This window comes from Curcuma longa, chromosome 2 (genome assembly GCF_044706935.1).
Source record: "Curcuma longa cultivar G26 ecotype Majalengka, Jawa Barat chromosome 2, ITB_CL_G26_1.1, whole genome shotgun sequence".
NCBI classification, from domain to species: domain Eukaryota; kingdom Viridiplantae; phylum Streptophyta; class Magnoliopsida; order Zingiberales; family Zingiberaceae; genus Curcuma; species Curcuma longa.
In genome coordinates this window covers 8,723,319-8,737,568 of record NC_133862.1, presented here as the reverse complement: position 1 = coordinate 8,737,568, position 14,250 = coordinate 8,723,319, and the positions used below count along the sequence as shown (strand labels likewise).

General features: G+C 36.1%; 2 protein-coding genes across 2 annotated transcripts; one reads left to right on the top strand and one right to left on the bottom strand.

Moving 5' to 3' along the window:
- Positions 1 to 5,883: 5,883 nt before the first annotated feature.
- Positions 5,884 to 11,398, top strand: LOC141821889 (uncharacterized protein At4g19900-like). Its single transcript, XM_074709265.1, has 5 exons — positions 5,884 to 7,122; positions 7,660 to 7,809; positions 9,238 to 9,375; positions 9,543 to 9,725; positions 10,210 to 11,398. The coding sequence occupies exons 1-5, from the start codon at positions 5,936 to 5,938 to the stop codon at positions 10,394 to 10,396; spliced, it is 1,845 nt and encodes a 614-aa protein (XP_074565366.1). The 5' UTR covers positions 5,884 to 5,935; the 3' UTR covers positions 10,397 to 11,398.
- LOC141821890 (cytochrome c6, chloroplastic) lies at positions 11,369 to 13,080 on the bottom strand. The gene is made up of 6 exons (XM_074709267.1): positions 12,978 to 13,080; positions 12,745 to 12,907; positions 12,009 to 12,100; positions 11,903 to 11,934; positions 11,770 to 11,833; positions 11,369 to 11,696 (listed from the first exon to the last, which is right to left on the bottom strand). Exons 1-6 carry the CDS (start codon positions 13,038 to 13,040, stop codon positions 11,556 to 11,558), a joined length of 555 nt encoding a protein of 184 aa, XP_074565368.1. The 5' UTR covers positions 13,041 to 13,080; the 3' UTR covers positions 11,369 to 11,555.
- Positions 13,081 to 14,250: the final 1,170 nt, after the last annotated feature.

Sequence of the window (14,250 nt, the reverse complement as noted above, 5' to 3'; positions counted from 1 at the left end):
TAATAATTTAATTATAACAACCTATTTGAATAATGCATGCTTACAAGTAATAACTTTAAAAAAAATTAAAAGTAATAGAAATGCTAACCTACCCGCTCATGTCCTGGCATAAAAGTATATTTTCTGCAAAAAAAAAAATAGTCTAAATAAAAAAAACTTCATTATAAGGTGGTTAAAATGACTAACCAAAAATTCGTCGTAGTAGAAGCTGCGCATGGCCTGATCGACATGTCTACCGGTGTGCCTGAACGACATACTCGCTCACGGAACTTACTAGAAATTTTTATGGCCCTCTGGTGTAAAACTGCATTAAAAACCATGTAAATGTTAGACATATGCTATAAAACAAAATATGAATTAAAAACTAGCTAAATGTACCAATACTTACCACCCGGCAACAACTCTCAATACTGTCCGGCCACTTGGTGCTGCTGCCTGATCAGACATATCTATATCTGCAAAATCATAAATGAAGAAGAGGGAAAAATGCTAAATCTGTACTAATAGTCAACAATAAATTAGGAATCTGCTGCCTATCTGTGCCTCTCTGCGTGTCATTGATTGATTGAGGAAATAGAGCAGTGAACAAGGATGCTGCTGCTCAGTGCTTGTGCAATCTTCCACTAGGTCCTTAGTCTGGGTTCGTTAGAAAAACAAAGTTCTTGACTTGTCAGTTACAAGAACTTGATACTGGTGGGGTCAATTGGACAACCAAAGTAAATTTTGAAAGAAACTTAAAAGTAAAAGGAAGAAGAAAATTATAGATAAATGTGCACAAGCACAAGATAAATGTCATATATTATAATTTTTTAGTAATAGATTCAACAACATGAATTCTTGACAGGCATTCTCAACCCTGAACCGATTGTTCAACTGAATAATTTGAACTTCAAATTCTTAGTTTCTGTCATAAATGGCAACTTGACCTCAGTTGTTTCGTACAAGCATCAAATACTTTATCGTAACATAAGCTTTGATATCTATTGGCCTAGATGTTGTGATTAAAGTGCAACTTTATCAATAATAACATTTTCAATATAAAAGAAATGCATGCGGCATTCTTATCACATAAAATTCCTCATTCATCCAACTAAGCTTTATTTATTCTTATCACATAATGCATGAGGCATTCAATCGATGAAATGCATGAGGCATTCAAGTGATGAAATGCAACATCAGAAAAAGCAACATCACAAAAGCTTCCTGTAGACATTCTTGTTGATCTTAAAAACCAATTTCATATAGAAAAGGTTCCAGATTGAAAAAGCAACATCAAAAAAACAATTTACATTTAGCAAATATTAGAAGTAGAACGGCATTGGTAATAGCATGCATGATAATCTTAAAGGTGAGGGCAATTACTAGAGCTAAAGATTGTCTAATTGGCAACCTAGCATACCATTTCACAAAGGTCATCATAACACACTGATGTAATCCATATGCAATGCAAACGAAAATTATAAATGCAACATAAAAGCACAGGAAAGAGGAGCTAAGCACAGGAAAGAGGAAACGAAAATTAACAAAATGTATTTACTAGCAGCCGGAGGAGAATACGGAGCAGCCGGAGGAGAAAGCTTGAGGGGTTCGCCGGAGGAGACGGAGCTTGAGGAGTTCGCCGGAGGAGAGGGAGCAGCCGGAGTCGAAGCAGTAGAGAGGGAGCAGCCGGAGATGAAGCAGTAGAGAGGGAGCAGGCAGACGGAACAGATAGGGAGCAGCCGGAGAGGGGTTTTGGCCGGAGAAGAGAGGGAGCCGGAGAGGGGTTTTGGCCGGAGAAGAGAGGGAGCAGCCGGAGAGGGGGAGAAGACAGGGAGAAACACGCACGGAAAGAAATGGGCCGACGCAGCCCTAAATTCGCGACTTTAGCGACGGAAATTAATATTCCGTCGCTAATTAGCTAAATCGGAATATTATTTCCGTCGCTAGATTTACCACGAAATATTATTTCCGTCGCTAATTAGCGACGGAAAAATAAATCCGTCGTTGAATAATTGATTAGCGACGGAATAGTAATTTCCGTCGTTAGTTTTAGCGACGGAAATTAATTCCGTCGCTATATCCGTCGGTAAAATCAGTTTGTTTTGTAGTGCTACTCCAATATATCCCTTCTTGTGGCCCAACTGATAAATCCACGTAGAGGGAGGAAGAATTCTCAGTTGTTGGACCGGGCCAAGCCCACCAACCTGCACTAATTGGGCTCTAATCCAATATATGAATTGGTTATTATGTCATGGAATATAAATATGTAGTTGCATCAACTTGACAACCGTGATCAATGATTTACTTAAATATTTATAATTTGAATTATAATTATGATATATTATAGGATATTTTTTTCAATGGGATGAAAAATTTAGAATGTGTGATCGGTGCAAAATTTTTATGGGATAGAATAGATCATTTCTAAGATTAATCGGATTATAAAAATTAAATATTTAAATTACCAAAAGACTTAGATACTTTGCGAGTTTATTTTAATAGTTGAAACGGACAAATCTTATTTAGGGTTGACGGTTTAATAGGTAGATGTGATAAAGAACTTTATTTATGCTTTCAAAAATGGTTGGATATTTATTTTGAAGCTGAATTTTAAATTAGAATAGATAAATGCATTCTAAAGAGTAAATGAGACCTAAGTAGATTTTAAGGTGGTCTAATAGTTTTAAAAAACTGACAATATAATAATTCTAGAAAAAAATTATATATATTTTAGTCAAATTTAAATATAAATAAAAAATGTATATAATGATGCAATTGGAATCAACTAAATAGTAATCAAACAATTTAAAAATGATCACATAATAGTTATCAAATTTGACATATATGCATTTTCTCATCCAATATTGGAATAAAAAAAGATTGCACTTTAGGAAACCATTAAAACCTACTAATAGTCCTGACAAAATAAAAGTTATATAATCATTTTGCACAAAATAAGTACATGGACATATCATTTTTATTAAAACTATGACAAAATTATTATTATTTACTAAAATTATTGTATTTTTATTAAAACTCTAATAATTATTAGTTGTTTCAAAGTTTTTTTTTACAATTTTCTATTATTTTTTAAAAAATTAGAATTCATTTACAGCTTTGTCATAATTTTTTAAATCAATTGTCAGTTATTTTTTTTATAATTTAAATATTTAACTCTTAGAACTAATTAATGCTAAGATGATTTATTCAGTTTCATACAAATTTTTATGGATCATCGTGATAAATTAGAAAGCACGAATGATATATCGCTCCACAGTCAACATTTTAGAGGATATCTTTTTACCGAAGAAAATTAATTCATAATACATCACAGTTAAGAATTAACTCATAGATATCTAATTAACTACAAAAGCATTTTTACTGTTGTACCGTAAATGGGGCCAATATTTTTTGAGGAGAAATAATATACTATGAAATGTAGTATAAAAATACAGCATGATACACTATACTACATAGATGTGGCCCAATTGTTTTTATACTGCATTTTCATTTTTATTTTTCTTTTTTGAGCGTGCAAGTGATAGGTTAGTGGATTTGATTAAATTTATGATAGAATACTTTGAGTGGAACATCTTTTGATATTTGGAGGGGATCTCATTTGACATATTTTTTACTTCAACTGCCCATTAATTATTATATTTTTAGAAGCAAACACTAAATTGTTAAAATTTCCAAACGATAAGACATGGCCCGTATGCATGATTTTTTTGGGTACGTAATGAATTAACTAAATAAATGATGCAATAGATACGTGTTACAGCATCCACAGAGCTTCCATTGTGATTACGTGGCAAAGGTGGGAGGGAGCTCCTTTCATTTCAGGTTGGATTTGGTGAGCGCTCCATTTTTTTTAATTAAAATATTTTTATATTAATATATTTATTTAAAAAAATAGAAAAAGAAGATCGAATTTCCTGTTGTTCGCTAATTTTTTAATCATTGTTGTTCAATGACTAATTTTTCAGTGCTTCTTTTATCGATCTTCTAAATTTTTTAGATGGAGAAGAAAATATATCTTTTCAAAAAATTTGTATTCGTTCAAATGTTCAATATTTTATTTTTCTTTCACGCACAATAGTCTTTAAATTTTTAAAATATTTCATATGTTCAACTATAATATTTCATATTGTGCTAATTTCACAATATACTCCAAATTTATAAAATTTTCATAATTTTTGGACGAATCCGAATAATACTGCTTCAGCTCCAAAATTTGATATATATCCATCCTAACATGTAGACTTAATCGTTCACGTCTATATATTGTGTAGATGTGGAATTTGTGTTTCCAGTACATAGCTGAGTTGATTACGATGGAAGATAAAATAAATTTTGATGAAGTCGTATCTTTTTTCGTCGTGATCAATTGTCTCGATTTACCTCCTCACAGATGGTCGTGTAGAGATGTGAGATTCTACCTTTTTACAGAAGTATCTTTTGCATTTTTTATCTTTAAATTGCTCCATTGCATCATTGCATCTAAGTGAAAATAAGAAATCTGAGAGGGCTTCTAGATATCAATGAAAAATATCAATTTGAGAGGATTTGATTTATGAATAGTAAGGGTTGTTCATCCGTATTCATAATCACCCTTTCGATAGCAGATAAAAAACTCAATCTAAAGATTTAAAAACTCTATTGTAAGTATTTACATATATTATTTTATTTGATTATAAAAAAATTATTTTATTTGATAATTTATGCGCCCGAAAAATCTCAAAAATAATTTTAGAAATAATTTATGATTTTTCTAGAATTTTAGAATATTTTTCTGAAATTTTTGGAGTTAGAAAAATAAATAGTAATATTTTGAATATATAATTTTATAAAAAGGAACCGAATTTTTATTTAATTATGTTATGACAAGTATATTTATAATAAACTATTTATTTATCATTATTTATGAATATTTAGGTGCTTATGCTTTGTCATCCATGATAATGTGTTCTTCCTCTAGTATCATTCATGTTAAAATAGGAATATACATATGTTCTTCCCATAACATGACTATAAAACTATTCTTCCTATTTAGGATGGAAGTAAAACATGATAAATGATTGAAAGGACAAAGATATAGTAAGTGAAAGTATAAGAACTTTATGATATGTAAAGAAATGTATTTTACTTTTAAGAGGCGGGTATCGGGCCAGACAACGAATTCCCAATATCCATCGAAAGATAAGTCCTCTGGTAGCATTCGGTGGCTAGCTACCCCGATATTAGAGTGCAACAGGGCCCATAAGTATGTTTAAATATATAATTTAATTTTATAATTATGTTATGATAAGTATATTTATAATAAATTATTTATTTATCATTATTTATGAGCTTTGCGTTCTCTATTTGCAAGGTTAAAAATTCTTATAAATAAATAAAAACACAGTATTGATTATGTCTTTTATATTAATTTGCTTCCGCATCTTTTTTTTGAACAATTTTTCTGTTAATTAAGAATAGTAACTTAGTTTTTGAATACCCTTGGAAGTTTATGCAATTCTTCAGGATGTTTTAAATAAAATCATGGCTAATAATTTCTGTCATTAGATTAATAATGCTAAAGTAAGTAGCATTCCCTAGCTATATGTAGGAGGGGGGTGTTACAATTTAGACATTCAAAATAACATTAGTATTAGAGCAATATTTTAAATATATAATTTTATTTTATAATTATGTTACTATCTATTTATTATTATTCATGAGTATTTAGATGCTTATGCTTTGCCATCCATGCTTATGCTAATCATCATATACCTACTTATTATTGCTCTTTTATTTTCTTATTTCTCCCGCAATTGTTGGTTGCATTTTTTATTTTTATTATTTATTAGTCGAATTTATTTATTTACCTTCCTAACTACAAATTCTTGCAGATTGGCACGTCGACCCGGCCCAAAACCACCAGTGCGCGTCAGTTACGGCCGCTGCAACCACCGTGATGCTCCGCCACGCGCGGCGGCGGCCAGGCTACGGCCTCCAGCTCTGTGCTGCCGCTTCAGCACTCATTCTTATCTTCTTCTCTCTCTCCGTCCTGCATAGTCGCCTCTCCCCTTCCCCTTCTTTTCCCCTCCGCCTCGGCCTCCCTTCCGTCCTTCCCCGCCGCACCCATTTTGACCCAGATCCTGATCCTGACACTGCCCTCTTCGAAGACGACGACATCGATCCTCTCAATGGGACCGACCCAGGAGAGGACAGGATTGACGAGCTTGACGTCATCGAGGAGGAAGAGGAACGGGGTGGAGGCACCCAGGTGGAGGAGGAGGACTCCGATGAGCAAGATACCGACGAGAATTCAGTCCAGAATATTCCCAGATCAGGCCTGTTCTGGGACCATGGCCTCGGCGTCACCCGCAGGCGATTTGGCCCTACGGATCAGGACTGGCAGCGCAAACGCTTTCCCTCGTCTTACGGTGCCTACCCCTTTAGGAGCAAGATCTCGTTCGCGTCGGATGATCAGCCGGTGGATGAGGACATGCGGATCAAGCTCGACTCCATCCGGAAGGTCGAGGACGCTCTACTGCTAAAAAGGGGCTCCGGCGAGTCACCTCTGCGGGAGGGGTGGGCGCGTTGGTTGGAGGGGAAGGGGAATTTCCTCCGACGGGAGCGGATGCTCCGATCTAACCTCGAACTCTTGAACCCCAGGAACCATCCTTTGCTTCAGGATCCAGACGGCCTCGGACTAACGACCCTCACTCCAGGCGATCGGTTGATTCAAAGGACGCTGTTGAGGGAGATGGAGAGAACGCCACTAACTTTGCCCAAGGGTGATGATGCTAAAAGGTCCGAAGGGAGAAGAACACTAGTAGTGGAGAAGCAACAGGAGATCTCAAATGGGCACCTGCAGAAGCATGCCCAAGAGGGTCGAATGCACACTCATGATCGGCGATGGGGCTATTTTCCTGGTTTGGATCCTCATCTAACATTTTCGGAATTTATGGAGCAGTTTCTGGGCAGTGGACAATGTAGCATAACAGTATTCATGGTGTGGAACAGTCCACAATGGACTTATGGTCCCCGGCATCGGCGGGGCCTTGAGAGTCTTCTTCACCATCATTGGGACGCTTGTGTTGTCGTGTTCTCTGAGACAATGGAGCTGGGCTTCTTCAGGGACCTAGTCAAGGAGGGGTATTGCATTCCTTATCTAAAAAGCAGTCTCCTTTAAAGGTTTTGCTCGACTAGCTGTGTCCAGCATTGCTTCCATGTCTCGCCTTCCTCACAATCTTCCTCCTTCTAGAAACGTTCCTGCTTGATTTCACGCAAGTCAGATTTCCCCCCCTCATACTAGTTAACTGAACATCCTTTCTGATACTTACCGCTGATTAGCTTACTAAAACATCTAACTTTTCCTCCATACATGCTTCTTGGATCTTGTACAGTTATATTATCTCCATCTACACCTCATTGTGCATTATAGTTCATATCTCTATTGATCTGGCTAGATGCCATCATTGAGACTTCATTTTTCTTCTTATGAATATCCAGTACTGATTTCAAAAGAGGTCAGTAAAAGAAAATAAAAAATTACAGTTTCATACTTAGTTGCTTCATTGATTCATGATTTTATTTTACTTATTGTCGAGGATGTGTGCTGAAGAAATGCTTGTTTTCATGTTAATATTCATCTGAGTGTCTTTTATTGACTACATCATGTACTTGCCACAGGTACAGAGTTACTGTTGCAATGCCAAATCTTGAAGAACTTCTAAAGGACACTGAAGCACGAGTTTTTTCCTCTACATCCTTTGATTGGAGGAAGACGAAGTATTATCCCGTTCATTATAGTGAGTTAGTACGTCTTGCTGTTCTATTCAAGTAAGTTTTTAATCTTATTGCTCGTGTAAGATTTCTTTTATGAGTACACTCTTCTTCCTAATTTTTTTTATCTGCATAAAAGCAATGCAAGTCAAAGTTGAAAATTGAAGCAGCAACGTACCCATGAATTTTAAGTCATATTTTTGTTTTTTATTGACTTTTTTCTTTTGTCTATTTTACATATGCATACAATCAATGTTCTAAATGGCGGTTGAGATGGCCGCCTAGGCGGGAGGTGGATCTCGACCGCACTGCATTTGTGATAAGTGGTGCTTTAGGCGACAGCCAAAGTCAACGTAGGTTAACCTTTGTAGTGTCTCCTTCCGTCTAAAACGTTGCCGCCGCTGCTATCACCATGAAAAAAGACCTAATAGTTTTAGCGTTTCGGCTTCGAACACATCACGCAATGCATCCGGATGCATCACCGGACTTAGGCAATGTGTCCGAGCTCGTCTCTGGGCTCGCGCGACGCTTCCAAGCTCATCGCTGGGCTTGGGCAACACGTCCAGGCTTGCACGACGGATTCCAACTCGTCGTCGGGACTAGGCGTGGGCCTGGACTCGTTGCCGGGCTTAGGTGACGTGTTCGGACGAGTCGCTCGGGTCCGACAATGCGTCTGAAGCCAAAACGCCGAAGCCGAAACGTCATTTTTAATTTTGAACTTAGGATTTAATCAAAATTTTAGATTAATAATTTTAATCAACTCCTCGCTATGATTGAGATAATTTAAATAGGCTTAATTAAAGGCTAATAAAATTATCTTATTAATTTAATATATATATATATTTATTAAAAATTATTTTTGTTTTATTTTTTAAAAATATTAACTTTTTTATTTTTAGTTAATATATTTAAGTCTAATAAAATTATTCTCTCTCTCTCTCTCTCTCTCTCTCTCTCTATATATATATATATAATAATAGTAAAAAAAATTCAACCGCTTAGGCGGACAAGGTAGTAGACGGTCACTGACCGCCCTGCCACAGTCTACCAACATTTACAACACTGCGTACAATGTTATAAGCAATGATTGGTAAGCATAATTACTAAATCCATCATGTACTATGTATGAAATTCTCTTTTGTTTTATTTATCAGTTGCATATTATTTTGAGAGATCCAATAATGTCGTGATGTAATCTTGCATGATTTAATAGGGATAAGATTCATGTAGCAGACTTATTTATCAATTGCAAAATTTCCATGTACCGATTTCTCTTTTGTTGTCTCGATAGTTACTAGAATCTACGATTTAGATGTAACCTTTATTTCCAATAATTGACCAACAATCCTTATAACAATATAGAAAACATAGTTACTAACATAGTTACTGGTACTTTACTAATATATTACCATAAACTTTATGACTATCGCAGCTATATATTTCCTCCTTGTGTCACACTATAAGTTTGAATCTCTAAAATTGTAGGTACGGTGGCATATACCTTGATTCAGATATTGTTGTTCTAAAGCCCCTACATCTGCTTAAGAACCTGGTATCAATTGAGTCTAACACATCTGGCAGTACACTCTTCAATGGTGCAGTGATGGCATTTGAGAAGAACAGGTACTCAGGCTTGTTCGGAAATTACAAACCTTTTAATTGAGGATCAACAAGATGACATGATCAGGATTTGCAAACAGTTTTATTTTATTTTGTGTTGTTTGCTTTACATTTGCTCATTTATAGGATTATTAGTTGATTGTCACACACACCTGCATATATTTCTGCAGTTCATTGATGCTGGAGTTCCTTAAAGAACTAGTTGCGACATATCATGACAACCTTTTAAGGTGGAATGGGGCTGAGCTTATGACACGAGTAATAAACAGGGTCTCTGAGAAGACTGATAAGTTTGATATGCAGATGGAACCTCAATTTATCTTTCATCCTATCAGTTCGACAAATATCACAAGGTGCTCAACTTTTTTAAGATTGACTTTTTTGTTTCTAATTGACAAGAACTATTTCAGTCAGATGACAAACTATTCATCCACTACCTTCATTTAAACCAGACAACAATCAGCTTGGCTACTGTTAAGATGATAAACTGTGTCAAAACTGAAGATCAAGCCTGATATTTTCTGTCAAAAATTTATAATTTTCTTTCATGCAAGTCTGGAATTTGCTTTCCTAATTAAACTATCATTTAATTCTTAATTTTCATTTAAACTGATTTTTTTTTTTGTAGTTTTTGCTCCTCGCGCGTTATACACAGCATGGGCATAATGCCTAATTTGTCTTATGGCCTAAGTTTCTGTTCTGTTTAGCAAGGGCCGCTATTAGTGTATTTCTGTTATACTGCTGGACACCTCATTTATAATTGCTCCGTCATCATTTTCAATTAAAGTTCCATCATTATAGCAGATTTACTTGACAATCCAAATGGATACTATACAGGTATTTTGCAGAGCCTTCTGGTGAATTTGAAAGAGTTGAAGAAGATGCTCTTTTGAACAAGATTTTGAATGAATCAACCACATTTCATTTCTGGAATGGCATAACATTTGCGCTGGTTCCTAAGCCTAACAGCCTTGTGGAACGGCTTCTCAATCAATATTCCCTTCATTCTCACGGTCTGTTGTGATTTCACTGGGACAACCCAACGTTCAAAACTGCATGCCACCTTTGCGGTCTCTAAAATGTGCTAACGTGCATGATCCGGGTGCTGAAAACAAAAATCAAGGGCACATTATCAGAATAAAAAAGTAGCTGCTTTAGGTGGAATTGGTACCTTCCGAGTGACATCATCTTTGGTGAATCAATTTACTTCGCTTGGCTGCTGTTGCAAGAAATAAGCCATCCATTTAAGAGACAAGCTTTATACAAGATTTAGAGATAAGTGATTCTTTAATGTTGTTGATAACAAACTGCTACGGCCTATTCCCGAGATAATAAAAGGTCGAGAATATACTTTTGTTTTTTTTAAAAGAAGGAAAAAGGATGGTTTTATAGGTTAGATGGAAATTCATTGGCCACATTGTAAAACACTGGCATTTCTGTTGGTATGCCAGAATAATGCTGTAGCCCATACCATTTCTAAGCAATAGATTCATTCATTTGTCTGAAGTTTCTTCTCTAAAGGGGCTTGTTTGTATGAAATAATAGCAATATTCCTGTAGTTTAAGCTTTTTATCAACACCTCTTTTGGATACAATTATTAGCTTTCAGCATGTTATTACTGTGAAAGGTTATATACTTTTTGTATTGATGATACCTGATTGTGACCATTGCTGATGAACTCGGCAAGGAAAACAATGGACGCTTCTGATAGATTTTTGGTCTCATGCAATTACATTCACTTCTTCCATTGTAGTATGTATAGTTCCTATTAGATCGTTTCTCTTGCCGGTTTTGCATCACATGGATCTCCCTCGGTAGATCTAATGACATGAATTTCCTGATATGAGGATTCTTGCCATTTTATTTTGATTAGTGATTTGATTTAAATCCCACAAGTTCTGGTTCTGATGTATTAAACTAACTGTCATCATCATCACATATTGAAATATCTGATTATGGTTCTTTTTGCACCTCTCTCATTCAAAGTCTAAATAGATGGCGAACTTTAGCTTTTCATCCTTTATTTGGGAGTATTTCGAAACAGGAAGTTTACTGATCTAGTCTTTTGCTGTTATTCTGAATTGCACAATCATTACAATTCAACACTGATGAAAGCTCTTCAATCTTATCTACAGCATGTATTTCAACAAGAGATGACAATCTGAACATGTTCCATGAGGAGTTCAATCTCCATAGATCTCCAACTTCGGCCATCCTCCATCGGCTTGCAACTTGACAAACTCCGCCAAGAGTTTAATCTCATCCTCCTGCAACCTTGGTCCAAATGTGCATTGCCCTCTCGGCGTGCACCTCTCTCCAAATCCCTGAAAGAAATGAAATCATCTCTGCGTCATTCTCACTCAAGCTGCAAATGACACAAAGGTATTGGCTACTCACTGGCATTCTTCCCTTTCCAGAGTATGTTATGTTGTATATTGATTCCTCCGTGTCAAAACCATTCCTGCCAAGAAAACACAGATTGAGTTAATCCTCCTTAGATTCGCAGAACGTTTGTTGGCTCAGATACTACCTTTGTAGATCTTTTAAGAAGAGAGTTGCACCCTGGAAATGAGGTATTTGATGAAATCATTAGATATAAACTGATCTGATGAAAAGGGTAGAATTCATGGACTTACAGGCTGCAAAATATTGCCCCCCATATCATGGCAGCCAATACAGGCTTTCTGAAACAAAGCTGCTCCATTTGACATAGACTGGCTATAGGCTACTGCAACAAATAAGCTGAACATTGAACTTTTCAAGTGTTTACTGGGTTGATCAACTGGCCCAACTTGGAATCCGAGAACAATCTAATTTGACATAAACTCCATATAGTAAACCAAAAACAGTAGAAGCAGATCTTGTGGTTGGGGCATTTTTTTTTATTGAATTGCTTGGTTTTAGGTTCAAATATTTTACTAGTTTATCTTATTTTTATTGAACATTATCGTTGAACCAATTCAACCATTAAACTGCTAACCTTATCGGTTCTCTCTTCGGTTTTCCTATTTGGCAAAAACTCCATTAGTAAACCAAAATTATAAGGAACACTTACTGTCCCGGATATTTTTTTTATTGAACTTCTAGGTTTTAGGTTCAATGTTTTTTCCTAGTTCATCTAAGTTTTTAAATTTATATCAACAGTTGGTACTTGTAAATCATATTTTATAAATGATTATCGGTTTAACCAATTCCACCAATAAACTGCTAGCCTTGTTTGTTCTATAATTCTAATTCCAGTTCGATCATCAAAACTTGCTTTGCAAGGATCCACGAACACCAGAACTTATTTAACCGTAAAATGTTCTATAGGAATGTAGCTTTTATGCTTTCTTTTATTTGCAAGACAACGACAATTAAACTGGCTCTCACCCGGGGCAGAAGCGAGGCAGGAAGTGGATAAGGCCAGCGTTATAGCGGCAGCCACCAGCCCCTCAACTGCTGCTCCTCCGCCATCACCGCCACCGCTTCTTCCTCCTCCCGGCGGCAGTTTCTTCCGCCTCTCTTGCCTTTGGCAGAGCGGAGTCTCTTCCATCTGCCAATATAACAATTCCTAATTGAGATTATAATTGACGCTGCAAGAATTTGAGCGTTAATTTTCTTACTTTCGAGCAGAGAAAGCAACAGGAGGTGCTGCTCCAAGTGAAAACCGAGCAAAATGGTTGCATTTTCTCTTTCTCGCGGAGCAGGCAAATCCCGAATAGATGTGGTCGGGAATGGTTTGAGAAATTTACGGTTTGGGGGATTTGATAGGGGTCGGACCGGACAAATCAAACCGGACCGATGGAGAGGATTGCATTATATAATATATAGATTGTATTATATAAAATATGTTGCTCCTTAAAATTTAGGTTTTTTATAAACTGCTGCCAAGATAGTGCAAGCACAGTGAGATTTAACCACAAAGGAAACAAAAGTATGATTAAATGCAGGAGTCAAGTCAAGGGACTGTGCTACTTGGAGTTTGGATGCGAGCCTTCATGCAAGAGTTCTACACTTGCAAGACTCAGACTTAGGCTTAGGGTTTGGGTGTGAGTCTTCATTCAAGATTTCTGCACTTGCAAGGCTTAGGCTTAGGGTGTATAATCTAAGGTTGATGTAAATAGGAATGAAAAAAAAATTGATTGAAAGAATTAGGGTTTGTTTCCTAAAATTGAAAAAGAGATAGAGAGAATGGTATTGGAAGAACAGGAAAAAATGACTATTTTTCTTTATTTTTTTTAAAAGGAAAAATATTATAGAAAAATTTAAATCACTCCTTTCCACTGAAATCAACATGAGATAGGTAGAAAAATTCACTTCTTGATAAAATTCTACTCTTTGTTCATATTCTGATTGATTGATGCATACGATGGTGGTGTGTACTAATAAAATAATCCGAAGTCAAAGGTGAGCGGTGTTAATGTCTTGTTCTCATTGATAATTTCTACGAGACTAATAGTGGTGGGGGAGGATGAATCTTTCTTCATGTGAATGAACTACAATGACTATTTCTTTCCGCGAATGAATGGCAGTGATAGTTTCTTCACATGAAGGAATAGTGACATTTTTTTTCACATGGAGGTGATTGTTTCTTCGTACAAATGATTGTCAGCGACTGTCGCTTCAGGTGAACAAATGTTGGCAACTATTTCTTCCCTCGGACGAACAGCAAAGGGGTGACAAGCGATGATGAAAGGAAGAGGGCTACAATACTAAGCTAGATAGTGAGAGAAAGCAACAATGAGATGAGGGAGATGGGCTGACTCCGACTTTCAAGAGAACATGCAATATCTATGCTTAAGTACCATGCCAACCTCCTTCATGCATTCCTTCTGTCCCAGGTCTAGGACACTCTCTTGCAGTATCCTTGTGCAATATGTCTACACTTAACAAGAG

Coding starts and splice junctions, on each gene's coding strand:
- LOC141821890 (XM_074709267.1), bottom strand. CDS start 13,040: ATGCAACCATTTTGCTCGGTTTTCACTTGGAGCAGCACCTCCTGTTGC. Junction 12,908..12,977: donor GTTGCTTTCTCTGCTCGAAA/GTAAGAAAATTA, acceptor TTATATTGGCAG/ATGGAAGAGACTCCGCTCTG. Junction 11,834..11,902: donor TTCTTAAAAGATCTACAAAG/GTAGTATCTGAG, acceptor TTTTCTTGGCAG/GAATGGTTTTGACACGGAGG.
- LOC141821889 (XM_074709265.1), top strand. CDS start 5,936: ATGCTCCGCCACGCGCGGCGGCGGCCAGGCTACGGCCTCCAGCTCTGT. Junction 7,123..7,659: donor AGGGACCTAGTCAAGGAGGG/GTATTGCATTCC, acceptor TACTTGCCACAG/GTACAGAGTTACTGTTGCAA. Junction 9,726..10,209: donor AGTTCGACAAATATCACAAG/GTGCTCAACTTT, acceptor GATACTATACAG/GTATTTTGCAGAGCCTTCTG.